This window comes from Pristiophorus japonicus, chromosome 1 (assembly GCF_044704955.1).
Source record: "Pristiophorus japonicus isolate sPriJap1 chromosome 1, sPriJap1.hap1, whole genome shotgun sequence".
Lineage (NCBI taxonomy): Eukaryota > Metazoa > Chordata > Chondrichthyes > Pristiophoridae > Pristiophorus > Pristiophorus japonicus.
In genome coordinates this window covers 190,437,017-190,452,687 of record NC_091977.1, presented here as the reverse complement: position 1 = coordinate 190,452,687, position 15,671 = coordinate 190,437,017, and the positions used below count along the sequence as shown (strand labels likewise).

Here is a 15,671-nt window from a genome sequence, read left to right as displayed (position 1 = left end):
TTAAGGCTGTTCAAATCAGCTTCCACATCTATCACCTATCCGTTTTCTGTATGAACAGTAGCTGCAGGTCTATACTCTCCTGGGTGAAAAGTACCTTTTCAATACATAGCCCAGCACCAGTACCTTCCATGATACATTCTGGAACAATGGGAGGTCCATTGTGAAGGACTGGAGTTAGGGCTTGGAGGAAGCAAGCAAGAAGGTTGGGCTTGTGATTCATGGGCTTTTTCTCAGGACCTCAATTTTAAAATAGGGATCAAATTTATAAACAAAATTATACACTGTGCGCTTCTTACGGAAAATGGGTGATAAATTACATTTCTATCCATTAAATGTAATGAAAGTTACCTGTGTTTCCATGTGGAAATGGTACTGTTCACCTGCTCTAATTTCACCTTCAACCTTGCAAGGAGATATTGAAATAGCACAGGCAGGATCTCCAACAAGTAACCCTGGTCCAGGTGATGGGTAGAAGGATTTCTTCTCAATAGCTTCATCGAGGGTCACTATTGGTGGTTTTTGATCTTGGTAGGTGACCTTCACTTCTTCTACCATCTGGCGAGCATGATGCTGTGAATCTTAATATGACAATGAGTATGGTTAACTCCCATGTGATTAGGCAGCGGCTGAAACTACTGAAGATCAACATCTTTTATTTCTGCTATTTAAAAAAATCTAGAACTTCTAACTCATAACTTGAGCAGCAACGTCAAATCAACTATTGTAGATATGGTTTTCCTCATTTGTTGCACAACCTCGAATTACAATTGATATTTGCCATCATCCATGGGAGTTTAAAGAAATCACCCAGTGATGCTATTTATCACGTTGTGAGGGATATACAGTTGTAGCAGGCAAAGAGCACATAGGTGGTCAGAACAATGTTGAAGGTAGTGAACTAATCAGTATTAGGAGGGTCTGAGGAATCGGTGATGGTATGGATTATAATTGCCTATTGTATGTAACACTTGCTTATGTCGATATAGCACACTTATAACGAATTAAAACTGCATGGTTAATTCATCCTTAACCTTAGTAACACATAAACAAGACAGTAGAAGTCAGCAGTTACAATAAATAACATTTTGATTAGAAGTCTATGAGGAAGAGATAAGAAAGCCAGTATTTTGGAACAGTTACTCCAGGCGATATAGAATAAGGCAAAGTGCACTTTTAAGTGAACAAACACAATTTACATATGATGGGAGATGGATAACTGCATGTACCACTCAGAGCCATTCTGATAAGAGACGACAAATCAATGTAACTTCGCTGATAGCAATAGACCTGGTGATGATTTTGCAGGAGGGTAGCTCCTCTCCAAAACCTGTATAAATTATACTTGAAACCTCTTGTATTTTGAAGGTTCCACGACTGAACTTTCCCTTGCATTTGCTCGAAATAAAGCCGGTTGAACCTAAGGTTTCGTTTGTTTGATTCTGTGGTCGTTATACGGAGGGTGAGGTATCGATTACCCATATCAGGTAGTCCACCTCGAGGGAGAGAAGTCTTCCTTTTACCCAGACATGAAAAATTTAGGCAACAGCGCTGTTATTTTGGTGAGATGATCATTCAACAGCAATGCAGATTTCAATAGCATCTTTAAAACAGTGAAAGTTTCAAGGCACTTCAGGGAGAAGAAATTGATGTGACGCAGTAGGTGACGGAAGTTCTGATCAAAAAGGAAAAGAGTGGCTAAAGTAAATGTTGGTCCCTCAGAGGACGAAATGGGGAATTAGTGATGGGGAACATGAAGATGGCAGAAATTCTGAACAAATATTTTGTATCAGTCTTTACAGTTGAGGACACAAACAATATCCCAGCAGTGGATAGTCAAGGGGCTATGGGGGGGGGGAAGGAACTTAACACAATCACAATCATTAAGGAGGTGATACTCCGTAAGATAATGGCACTAAAGGCGCATAAATCCCCTGGATCTGATAGCTTGCATTCCAGCAGTCTTAAGAGAAGTAGCAGCAGGGATAGTGGATGCATTAGTTGAAATTTACCAAAATTCCCTGGATTCTGGGGAGGTCCCAGCAGATTGAAAACTGAAAATTTAACGCCCCTATTTAAAAAATGAGGCAGACAAAATGCAGGAAATTATAGACCAGTTAGCCTAACATCTGTGGTTGGGAAAATGTTGGCACCCATTACTAAAGAAGCAGTTGCAGGACATTTGGAAAAGCATAATTCAGTCAGGCAGAGTCAGCATGGATTTATGAAGGGGAAGTCATGTTTGATAAATTTGCTGGAATTCTTTGAGGATGAAACAAACAGGGTGGATAAAGGGGAACCAGTGGATGTGGTGTATTTGGACTTCCAGAAGGCAACTGACAAGGTGCCACATAAAAGGTTACTGCACAAGATAAAAGTTCACAGGGTTGGGGCTAATATATTAGCATGGATAGAGGATTGGCTAACTATCAGAAAACAGAGAGTCGGGATAAATGGTTCATTCTCGGGTTGGCAATCAGTACCTAGTGGGGTGCCGCAGGAAGCAGTATTTACAATCTATATTAATGACTTGGATGAAGGGACTGAGTGTAACGTAGCCAAGTTTGCTGACGATACAAAGATGGGAGAAAAATCAACGTGTGAGGAGGACACAAAAAACCTGCAAAAGAACAGACAGGCTAAGTGAGTGGGCAAAAATTTGGCAGATGGAGTATAATGTTGGAAAATGTGAGGTAATGCACTTTGGCAGAAAAAAAATTGCAGAGCAAGTTATTATTTAAATAGAGAAAAATTGCAAAATGCAACAATACAGCGGGACCTGGGAGTCCTGGGGCATGAAACACAAAAGGTTAGTATGCAGGTACAGTAGGTGATCAAGAAAGCCAATGGTATCTTGGCCTTTATTGCAAAGCGAATGGAGTATAAAAGCAGGGAAGTCTTGCTACAGTTGTACAGGGTATTGGTGAGGCCACACCTCGAATACTTCGTAAGTTTTGGTTTCCATATTTAAGGATATATTTGCATTGGAGGCAGTTCAGAGAAGGTTCACTAGGTTGATTCCAGGGATGAGGGGGTTGACTTATGAGGAAAGGTTGAGCAAGTTGGGCCTCTACTCATTGGAATTCAGAAGAATGAGAGATGATCTTATCGAAACGTATAAGATTATGAGGGGGCTTGACAAGGTGGATGCAGAGAGGATGTTTCCACTGATAGGGGAGACTACAACTAGGGGGCATAATCTTAGAATAAGGGCCCGCCCATTTAAAACTGAGATGAGGAGGAATTTCTTCTCTCAGAGGGTTGTAACTCTGTGGAATTCGCTGCCTCAGAGCTGTGGAAGCTGGGACATTGAATAAATTTAAGACAGAGAGAGACAGTTTCTTAACCGATAAGGGGATAAGGGGTTACGGAGAGCGAGCAGGGAACTAGACCTGAGTCCATGATCGGATCAGCCATGTTCATAATAAATGGTGGAGCAGGCTCGAGGGGCCGTATGGCCTACTCCTGCTCCTATTTCTTATGTTCTTATGTAAAAGACTGGTTTCTTCTAAGTTGGGGGACAGAGGTAGCAATGTGGAGAAGTTTAGGGAAAGAATTCCAGAGAGCAAGGTCAAGGTAGCTGAAGGCTCTTTCCAAACTTCATTGGATAGGAGGCGTTCTTCTAAAAAGCACGATTAATTATTTGAGTTTTGAACCCAGATGAAAACTAAAACTGCACAAGCCCATGGACACAAAAATGGTTCTAATACAAGCTTGCTTAGAACCAAGATTGAATCCTAATTGGCAAATGAATGGCTTGACCTGTCAAATGCTTTTCATGATTCTGCATACCACAGAACTTTATGCAGTAGTATTTTCTACCAACTGTGGGCGGAATGTTCCAGGCACTGAGCTAAATTTCCTCCTGCTTGCTAATTTTAATTAAAAAATACTAATGTTAAAAAAAGGAGCGTAAAGCAGAGAACACTATTATTCACTTATTTTCACAAAATTGAGAGGAAAATATGTCTTTTAGGTGTTCAGTCAAAGTTCCTGACTTAGCAGTGTTTGTAAACACAAGACAGGCAGAATACAGCAGATTGCAATTGTAGTCTCAGCGCCAGAAGACAAGCCGATACCCATAGGTCACTGTGCCATATGTGGCCCTCTATCCATATTAGTCGATTCCAACTATAAAGGATCCAGTAGGACCATCAATGCTTAGAACGGAGGATAGACTTTCCACCATGTTTTGGCCAATATTTTCAGCCTTAGTGCTTTTTTTATTTTTCAGGATCGCTGGAATATCGCCCATTTTAAAAAACAATAGTTTTGCTTTTTTCATTTGGGCGATGTGAAATGGGACTTAGCGATGTATTCAGTCGTGCAAGGCTGGCGTTCATAGCATCGGCCGTTCTGCGCATGCTCGTTTTTTTTTAGCAAAGAACTTTTCCCGCGATTCGGGAGTTCCCGCGCATGCTCAGAAGAATGAAAGAGAGGAAGAGAGGGAAGCTGTCTGTGGAGGGTGAAAAATGTCGAGCGATAGTAGCATGCAGCAGGAGCAGTCAGGGAGAAGGAAGGTGAAAGCCTTCTCTGATGAGGCCAATGAGGCCCTCGTTAATGTAGTAGAAAATCGGTGGGGTCAATTAATCCAGATGGGCGTGGGAAACCTCCCCCTCGCACATATCAAAAAATATGCAGCAATATTGCCACCGTAGTCTTATCAGTGGCCTACGATAGGCGTGAGGCAGACCAATGCCGCAAGCGGTGGAACAGTCCAGTTGCATCGGCAAGAGTAAATATTAAATTATTACATTTTAAATTGTAATGATGCACTGACTCATTAATTAGAATGTAAATCTGCCGGATTGTAATTAAGCTGTGTAATCTTCGGCAGCTTCCCAGCTAAGATTTGGACTGGCGTCGGAACCTGCGCCCTTTAAGTCTAATTTTGTTGAGATGCCTTGCATTTAATCAACAGTATTATTATTAAAAGGAATGACTGGAAACAGACAGACTGCAAACATTCGACATTTCTATCACTTTATTTTAGGAGAATTCTTGTGTGCTGTGAGCAAGTCTTTAACTTGGGGAGCTCCATTGGGCAGGCCACATGGTTCGCATGCCCAACACAAGACTCCCAAAGCAAGCGCTCTACTTTGAACTCCTACATAGCAAGCGAGCCCCAGGTGGGCAGAGGAAACATTTCAAGGACACCCTCAAAGCTTCCTTGATAAAGTGCAACATCTCCACCAACACCTGGGAGTCTTTAGCCAAAGACCGCCCAAAGTGGAGGAAGAGCATCCGGGGAGGGCGTTGAGCACCTTGAATCTCGTCGCTGAGGGTATGCAGAAATCAAGCGCAGGCAGCGGAAGGAGCATGCGGCAAACCAGACTCCCCTTTTCTTCCAACAACTGTCTGCCCCACCTGCGGCAGAGACTGTAATTCCCGTATTAGACTGCTCAGTCACCTGAGAACTCACTTTTGGAGTGGAAATAAGTCTTCCTCGATTTCGAGGGACCGCCCATGATGATGAACTTAGGCACCGTCTCCTTTTTGGTAACGTTGGAGGATGGGGCACAACTGAGCACTGAGGGGTCCGGTCACCTTTACCCAGACTGTGTCAGTCTCTCCGGTCACTCACACAGTGACCCAACCGGGAGAGCTGCCCTGGCTCACTGTCTACCTTGGGACACTTTGAGACATTAACTCCAGCCACACGGAAGTCTCAAGAGCACAGCCAATGGACATGATGCCCCCTCCCATTACACTCCTGTCATTGCCGAGCTCACCAGCGGTCCTGATCCCCCATCCCCCCCTCCCGGGGGGACCTCCATCGATGCGAATGGCACGGTCTGTGGATGGGGCCTTTCCTGGAGATCTTATGCAAAATGCTTTGGTGTCGAGCATTAGTTCGTAAACACAATCTTACTAAATATTTTCTCTGATCGTAGATGTTATAACCATGCATCCATTGTAGATACAAACCGTATTAGCATATAATGTTAATGATGAATAGCATGTGGGGTGACTAATTGTGGATTACAATATCTGTTTTGTTTTCGTTATAGTACCTAGTCAATGAGCTTATGTTCTTGTCACATTTACACGGTAAAATATCTAAGAATCATGCCGAGCAGAGGCGGACCGGAGGAGGGCCTGCTGAGCTGCACCTGGACCTGGAAGAATGTGCCGCAGCATTAGTGGGCACCCATAATTGTTCTGCCACCCGTGGTGGTACAGATCCCGTTGTTGTGCCACGTGAGTAATGTGTAAAGCAGTGATAAACCAGTGGTAATTTAAAGTAATTTAATGGCAGTTCATTATAATATATGAATGAAGTAATGTTATACATGCAGTTTCTGTACTCTTCTGTACGCTCACGTTAATCATATGTAACGTCTCTTGTTCACATTTATTACAGTAGTGTTGCTCCTCGTACATATGCCAGCGCAGCGCAGCGCAAGCATTCTCACGTCTCCCCTTCTCTTCTAATAACCTCAATTATGTTTTCCAGCTCCCCTGGTGCAAAGGGAGGCCACTGCACCAACACCTGTACCGCTGCAGGTCGAACACGAAAGTGAGGAGGAGGACGAAACAGAGCCTGACTTGTCATCTGTGGTACCTGCGGCCACGTCATCCTCAACGGATGAAGTAGCGGAGCCAAGCGGCTTGCAGCAGGCCACTCCAAGGCGTCCAGTGCCCATGCCGACCCCGCAGAGGTTGAGTCGGCGAGGTAGGCACGCGCTACAATGAGCAGATGTAAATGAGGACATGGCGTCGACATAGGTTGAGAGCTCCTCCAAGCGCTTGGTGGGTTGACCAGCAACATTGCCACACTGTCTGCGAGAATAATGGAGGGCAAAGGGCGAACGACCGACTCTGTTGATGCCTTGCGGCATGCGATAGTTTCGGGATATGATACTGCACCTCAAATGTCGTACTACCAACCACCACGACAGATGCGAGACAGGAGGAAGAACTTTCTTCTGACTCAGAAGATGTTTCTTCGCAAATGACTTCTCCTCCAGCCACTGAGGTGATTCTGCTGACGTCACCCCCTCCACAGTAGCAGCCCTCGAGGTGCTCTGCTGCAAGACATCTTGGTCCTATTACTCGGGGAGTACGTGGAAACGGGTCAAGGTACAGGAGGGAAGCGTGGCTGCAGGTGGGGAGGGGGGGGGGGCGCGAATGCTGTATATTATTGTTGTTATAAAAAAAAATTGTTATAAAAAAAAATTGTTAGAAACATAGAAAATAGGTGCAGGAGCAGGCCATTCAGCCCTTCTAGCCTGCACCGCCATTCAATGAGTTCATGGCTGAACATGAAACTTCAGTACCCCTTTCCTGCTTTCTCGCCATACCCCTTGATCCCCCGAGTAGTAAGGTCTACATCTAACTCCCTTTTGAATATATTTAGTGAATTGGCCTCAACTACTTTCTGTGGTCGAGAATTCCACAGGTTCACCACTCTCTGGGTGAAGAAGTTTCTCCTCATCTCGGTTCTAAATGGCTTACCCCTTATCCTTAGACTGTGATCCCTGGTTCTGGACTTCCCCCAACATTGGGAACATTCTTCCTGCATCTAACCTGTCTGAACCCGTCAGAATTTTAAACGTTTCTATGAGGTCCCCTCTCATTCTTCTGAACTCCAGTGAATACAAGCCCAGTTGATCCAGTCTTTCTTGATAGGTCAGTCCCACCATCCCGGGAATCAGTCTGGTGAATCTTCGCTGCATTCCCTCAATAGCAAGAATGTCCTTCCTCAAGTTAGGAGACCAAAACTGTACACAATACTCCAGGTGTGGCCTCACCAAGGCCCTGTACAACTGTAGCAACACCTCCCTGCCCCTGTACTCAAATCCCCTCGCTATGAAGGCCAACATGCCATTTGCTTTCTTAACCGCCTGCTGTACCTGCATGCCAACCTTCAATGACTGATGTACCATGACACCCAGGTCTCGTTGCACCTCCCCTTTTCCTAATCTGTCACCATTCAGATAATAGTCTGTCTCTCTGTTTTTACCACCAAAGTGGATAACCTCACATTTATCCACATTATACTTCATCTGCCATGCATTTGCCCACTCACCTAACCTATCCAAGTCACTCTGCAGCCTCATAGCATCCTCCTCGCAGCTCACACTGCCACCCAACTTAGTGTCATCCGAAAATTTGGAGATACTACATTTAATCCCCTCGTCTAAATCATTAATGTACAATGTAAACAGCTGGGGCCCCAGCACAGAACCTTGCGGTACCCCACGAGTCACTGCCTGCCATTCTGAAAAGTACCCATTTACTCCTACTCTTTGCTTCTTGTCTGACAACCAGTTCTCAATCCACGTCAGCACACTACCCCCAATCCCATGTGCTTTAACTTTGCACATTAATCTCTTGTGTGGGACCTTGTCGAAAGCCTTCTGAAAGTCCAAATATACCACATCAATTGGTTCTCCTTTGTCCACTCTACTGGAAACATCCTCAAAAAATTCCAGAAGATTTGTCAAGCATGATTTCCCTTTCACAAATCCATGCTGACTTGGACCTATCATGTCACCATTTTCCAAATGCGCTGCTATGACATCCTTAATAATTGATTCCATCATTTTACCCACTACTGAGGTCAGGCTGACCGGTCTATAATTCCGTTTTCTCTCTCCCTCCTTTTTTAAAAAGTGGGGTTACATTGGCTACCCTCCACTCGATAGGAACTGATCCAGAGTCAATGGAATGTTGGAAAATGACTGTCAATGCATCCGCTATTTCCAAGGCCACCTCCTTAAGTACTCTGGGATGCCGTCCATCAGGCCCTGGGGATTTATCGGCCTTCAATCCCATCAATTTCCCCAACACAATTTCCCGACTAATAAAGATTTCCCTCAGTTCTTCCTCCTTACTAGACCCTCTGACCCCTTTTATATCCGGAAAGTTGTTTGTGTCCTCCTTAGTGAATACCGAACCAAAGTACTTGTTCAATTGGTCTGCCATTTCTTTGTTCCCCGTTATGACTTCCCCTGATTCTGACTGCAGGGGACCTACGTTTGTCTTTACTAACCTTTTTCTCTTTACATACCTATAGAAACTTTTGCAATCCGCCTTAATGTTCCCTGCAAGCTTCTTCTCGTACTCCATTTTCCCTGCCCTCATCAAACCCTTTGTCCTCCTCTGCTCAGTTCTAAATTTCTCCCAGTCCCCAGGTTCGCTGCTATTTCTGGCCAATTTGTATGCCACTTCCTTGGCTTTAATATTATCCCTTATTTCCCTAGATAGCCACGGTTGAGCCACCTTCCCTTTTTTATTTTTACGCCAGACAGGAATGTACAATTGTTGTAATTCATCCATGCGGTCTCTAAATGTCTGCCATTGCCCATCCACAGTCAACCCCTTAAGTATCATTCGCCAATCTATCCTAGCCAATTCATGCCTCATACCTTCAAAGTTACCCTTCTTTAAGTTCTGGACCATGGTCTCCGAATTAACTGTTTCATTCTCCATCCTAATGCAGAATTCCACCATATTATGGTCACTCTTCCCCAAGGGGCCTCGCACAATGAGATTGCTAATTAATCCTCTCTCATTACACAACACCCAGTCTAAGATGGCCTCCCCCCTAGTTGGTTCCTCGACATATTGGTCTAGAAAACCATCCCTTATGGACGCCAGGAAATCCTCCTCCACCGTATTGCTTCCAGTTTGGCTAGCCCAATCTATGTGCATATTAAAGTCACCCATTATAACTGCTGCACCTTTATTGCATGCACCCCTAATTTCCTGTTTGATGCCCTCCCCAACATCACTACTACTGTTTGGAGGTCTGTACACAACTCCCACTAATGTTTTTTGCCCTTTGGTGTTCTGCAGCTCTACCCATATAGATTCCACATCATCCAAGCTAATGTCTTTCCTAACTATTGCATTAATCTCCTCTTTAACCAGCAATGCTACCCCACCTCCTTTTCCTTTTATTCTATCCTTCCTGAATGTTGAATACCCCTGAATGTTGAGTTCCCAGTCCTGATCATCCTGGAGCCACGTTTCCGTAATCCCATTCACATCATATTTGTTAACATCTATTTGCACAGTTAATTCATCCACCTTATTGCGGATACTCCTTGCATTCAGACACAAAGCCTTCAGGCTTGTTTTTTTAACACCCTTTGTCCTTTTAGAATTTTGCTGTACAGTGGCCCTTTTTGTTCTTTGCCTTGGGTTTCTCTGCCCTCCTCTTTTCCTCATCTCCTTTCTGTCTTTTGCTTTTGCCTCCTTTTTGTCTCCCTCTGTCTCCCTGCATTGGTTCCCATCCCCCTGCCATATTAGTTTAACTCCTCCCCAACAGCACTAGCAAACACTCCCCCTAGGACATTGGTTCCGGTCCTGCCCAGGTGCAGACCGTCCGGTTTGTACTGGTCCCACCTCCCCCAGAACCGGTCCCAATGCCCCAGGAATTTGAATCCCTCCCTGCTGCACCACTGCTCAAGCCACGTATTCATCTGCGCTATCCTGCGATTCCTACTCTGACTAGCACGTGGCACTGGTAGTAATCCCGAGATCCTACTTTTTAATTTAGCTCCTAGCTCCTTAAATTCGTTTCGTAGGACCTCATCCCTTTTTTTTTTTACCTATGTCGTTGGTACCAATGTGCACCATGACAACTGGCTGTTCTCCCTCCCATTTCAGAATGTCCTGCACCCGCTCCGAGACATCCTTGACCCTTGCACCAGGGAGGCAACATACCATCCTGGAGTCTCGGTTGCGGCCGCAGAAACGCCTATCTATTCCCCTCACCATTGGATCCCCTATCACTATCGCGCTCCCACTCTTTTTCCTGCCCTCCTGTGCAGCAGAGCCAGCCACGGTGCCATGAACTTGGCTGCTGCTGCCCTCCCCTGATGAGTCATTCCCCCCAACAGTACTCAAAGCGGTGTATCTGTTTTGCAGGGGGATGACCACAGGGGAACCCTGCACTCCCTTCCTTGCACTGCTCTTCCTGCTGGTCTTCCATTCCCTATCTGGCTGTGGACCCTTCTCCTGCGGTAAGACCAACTCACTACACGTGCTACTCACGTCATTCTCAGCATCGTGGATGCTCCAGAGTGAATCCACCCTCAGCTCCAATTCCGCAATGCGGACCGTCAGGAGCTCGAGGCGGATACACTTCCCGCACATGTAGTCGTCAGGGACACCGGAAGTGTCCCTGAGTTCCCACATGGTACAGGAGGAGCATAACACCCGACCGAGCTCTCCTGCCATGACTTAACCCTTAGATACACTTAAATTGGCAATAACAATGTTAAAAGTTACTGACTAATATAAAAAAGAAAAAGAAAAACTACTCACCAATCACCAGCCAATCACTTACCCCCTAGGCTGTGACGTCACCTTTCTGTTTCTTTCTACTTCTTCTTTGCCTTCTCCACGTAGCTGCACAAGTACGTCTTTATAGGCCTCCCCGGACTCACGCCTCAGCGACCACGAACTCCCGCTGCCTCTCGCGGCCTTTATAGGCCTCTCGCCGACCCCGGACTCACGCCTCAGCGACCACGAACTCCCGCTGCCTCTCGTGGCCTTTTGTAGGCCTCTCGCCGACCCCGGACTCACGCGTCAGTGACCACGAACTCCCGCTGCCTCTCGTGGCCTTTGAATGTTGACTGTTGGGGATGGTGTTATATTGTTCTGTTAAAAAATGTTGTTCATTGTTGGGGATTGGGGGGGGGTGTTATATATGTTTGTTAAAAAAAATTAAAATGAAGTTAAATTATTAAACATTTTTATTTAAGTTTACAATTGTTGTGAAGTGTCTTCTAATAATGTAAGGTAAAACGTCAATACAAGGAATGCAAACAATGGCCATGGCTAGGCTAGGCCAGGCCAGGCCAGGATGAAACGTAACGCAACTGTAACTATTGTAACTTCATGCAAAGCGTTAATTTATGAGCTGCTGACGCAAGAGTTTTGCAGCTGTGCAACAGGCTTTTCCAGTGGTGTGGCTGGGGGAGCATGGGTTCATCGCCAGGCTGATTGTCCTCCCAGAAGTCCTCGTCCTCCTCTCCTGATAACTAAGTTATGCAACATGCAGCACACCACAATGAACTCAGCGACCTGCTCAGGGTGGTATTGTAGGTTGCCTCCTGAGTGGTCCAGGCATCTGCTTCAGATCTCCAATTGTCTTTTTGACGATACTGCGTGTAACTATATGGCTTTCATTGTAGTGCTTCTCGGCTTCTGTCTGGGGCTTACGCGGGGTGGGGGGGGTCATGAGCCAGCTGGCAAGGCCATGGGCTAGATTTTCCATTATTTTTGCACGCATAACGCCCACTTAACGTCCATTTTAATGCTGAAATAAGGTGTAACGCCCAGATATCGCCCATTTAGCCACAAAATGGAAACTGATGCCCATTTTTCGGACACATTGCCGAGCGTTATTTTCGCCATGTGTGTAATGCCGGGAAAAAATAATACCGCCCGCCCACTTTTTTGGGGCGGAATCAGCAGAATGGGTGAACCTAACGCCCATAATATTGCCCAGCGTTACGTTCGGCACGTAATTAACGCAGAGATTCAATAATACCGACCGGCCACTTTTTTTTGTCATAAAGATTACATTTGCCGAAACTAGCGCCCAGTATAAGGCCCACATCACTTTCAGCACCTCACACACATCTCGCCCATAATATCGCTCGCCGAAAACACCGCTCTGAAAAAGTTGAACGGTTCTGAACTAATCACAGCGGTGTGGATGCCATTTTTCAAATCGCAGATCGTTTCATTGAAAAGGCTGCTTCAACTTCGGGGGAGTTTGGATTGACTCTGGAGTTCTTCTCAGGTGAAGTGACCATCAGAACAGACATCTTTTCATACTGTGGACGATTGGGTTTTACTGTAGGTGTCTTTTAGTGTGGAAATTTATTGCTCGTGAACAATCGGCATTATACTTTTATTGGAATGGGGCCAGCCATTTCTCAGCCTGCATCGATTACTACACAGATGCTGCAGAGTGCAAATGGCTCAACGTCTAATCCACACCATTATGTGCCTAATCTAAGATGTGCCAGACTGAGGAGGAGGTCCAGACCATACACACCCTGCACTTACAGGGAGAAGCGGTCTTATCTCGACTTATCTGAGAACACCTGCCTTTGGAGACTGTGCTTCCACAACGTGGAGTGAAATATGCCAGCTCATCAGGGCAGATCTGTAGCCTACCAGCACCTTCAGGGCATCACTATCCGTCAAGGTCAAGGTCACCACGGCACTGTTGTTCTACATGTCCGGTTCCATTCAGGCCTCCGCGGTCGACATTTCCCCTGTGTCTCAGCATGCCACACATTGCTGCATTGGACAGGTCACGGAGGCCCTGTACGCACGTAAGATGGACTTTATCAGCTTCCCTATGACCACGGAGGCTCAGACTGACAGGGTTGGAGCATTCTACCGAATTGCTAACTTCCCCAAGGTGCAGGGAGCAATACACTGTACGCACATCGCCATGTGAGCGCCTTTTCAGGACCCAGAGGTTTTTCGCAATACAAAAGGATTTCACTTCCTGAAGTTCCAACTAATTGTCGACCACAACCAGATAATTATGGCAGTGAATGCCAAATATCCGGTCAGCTTCGATGAGGCTCACATCCTGTGTGAGAGTGCTGTATCTGACATGTTTATCAGTCAGCCACAAGGTCAATGCTGGATGCTTGGTGACAAACGATATGGCCTCGCCACCTGGTCGATGACCCTACTGCGTGACACCCACAGCTAGGCCGAGAAGGGATACAACGAGAGCCACAATGCCACACGCAATGTGGTCCAGAAAACAATTAGTGTGCTTAAGCAGCGCTTTAGGTGCCTGGAGCATTCAGGAGGGGAGCTACAATACAACCCTGAGCAGGTAGCTCAATTCGTGGTCGTGTGCTCCATGTTGCACAACCTGGCTATCAGGAGGGGACAAGAATTGCCAGAACGGACTGATGGTCCACCTCAGGAGGGAGATGAAGAGGAGGACGAGGGGCTGGACGGTGACCAGGAAAGGGACCGTGGTGGCTACATAGCTGCAAGACTCTTACGTCAGCAGCTCATAAATGAGCGATTTGCCTGAAAGAACGTTGCTGTTATTGACAAAGCTGACACACTGCTGTGTGTGCAGCTCAGGCATCAATGGTGGGCATCACCTTGGTGCCAGTTAAAGTTTAAGTTGATTCAAGTTAAGTGTAATTATACCTTTCAGGTTAAGGAATCACCAGTGGGCAACGATCCAGCTATCTGAGACAATGCGCAACAAGGTTATGTTGAATAAAAAACATTTTATACGACCATTGGTCTGAAATCATAAGTATTACGGGCAAAAACACCCCACCCCACTTTTTTGAACATTGACATCAATCAAATGGTCAACATGTCCAGCAACACAGAACACAAAAGCAAACCAACAGGGTGGCCCCCTCCTCCCATACATTACAACAAATTGCATACACCCAGATGAAGGTATAACAAAGTCATCACCTGCAGACATGCACCTCACTTTCCTTCCCCCTCCCCTTCTTCTCCCCACCTCTACCCCTTCCCCTCCTCGTCTGGCCGAGGAGCTCTTCAGGCGCTGCTTCATTAGGGGGATGAAGGCAGAGCCGGTGGTTGCACGGATACGGGAGCGGGGGGGTACCAAGGTGGGAACATTCTCGGATCCAGAAGTAGGATCTTGTTCCTGCCTCTCGTGTTGTTGGCACTGGGAGTGCGGAACTTAGGAGTGGAGTGCCGCGCTCCGGGACCACTGGGAGGCTTGTGCCAGCAGTGTTCCTGGCTATCGCCTCCAGGGCCTCCGCCATCCGCGGAACGTACTCCGTCATGTTGCCGGAGATGCTGGCCAGCTGTCGGAATATGCCCCTCAATGCATGTAGGATCTGGTCACCTATGTCAACAGTCCTCCTGGACAACTCCACCATCTCTCCGCTGTCATCTGGCGCTTGTGGAGCAGACCTGCCGCGTCCACGAAACCTCCGTGGGGTCAGCGCCATCCTGGGGACATATGGAGTGCTCTGTGGCGAGGTGCTTGTGGCCGGTACCTCCAGAGTGGAAGCGGGAATGGCCGGAGGAGCACTCCTCAAAGTCAGTACGCTCATCCGTGGAGAACAGACCCAGCTGACTGATGGGTGAGAATCGGACCTCCTCAGCACCAGATGGAGGATCGTGCGGTGAGTCTGGCCCCGTGCCCCCACCTTCTGGCCTCTGTGGTCTTGCCTGGGGCCGCGCTGCTGGCTGAGCTGCAAAACACAAATTAGGTTATTAGAGAAGAGGGTACTAGGGTCACAAGGTGAGTTCAGCGCTACACACAGCATATGCATGACAAAAGCACCACCGCGATCAATATCATCACAGCCATCACATTTCATAACCATCAACAAATTCTGCATTACAATGATTTTCATGAGGCCAGCATTATTTATAGGACACTTCTAGAAATCATCTATCATATATTATTGTTCGGATATAAGTGGGTGTGGCATCACGCAATGCTGTGTACTTTACTCACATGGCATCACTTCAGGGTTTGCAGCTACCTGCGTGGCCGTCTGGGGGTTGCTCCCCACTAGTGCGAGCACCCGCTCCTCCATGTCAGTGAGGTCGCTGATGACTGGTGGTCCCCACCTGTTGGCCTCTGCTCAGACCTATTCGTCGATAACTTCTTCTGTAAAAGGTAACAGGACGGCATGACATGAGATCATTGCGTGATATCATCGCTA

The 15,671-nt window shown here is 46.5% G+C and overlaps 1 protein-coding gene across 7 annotated transcripts in view; it reads right to left on the bottom strand.

Annotated features, from left to right (window-relative positions):
* The window catches only part of LOC139267357 (xanthine dehydrogenase/oxidase-like), a 274,065-nt gene that overhangs the window by 78,616 nt on the left and 179,778 nt on the right, over positions 1-15,671 (bottom strand). For all 7 annotated transcript variants that reach the window (XM_070885566.1, XM_070885588.1, XM_070885584.1 and 4 more), the window contains one exon: positions 349-578. In XM_070885566.1, coding sequence (XP_070741667.1) covers positions 349-578 — 230 coding nt within the window. The remainder of the gene's footprint in view (positions 1-348; positions 579-15,671) is intronic.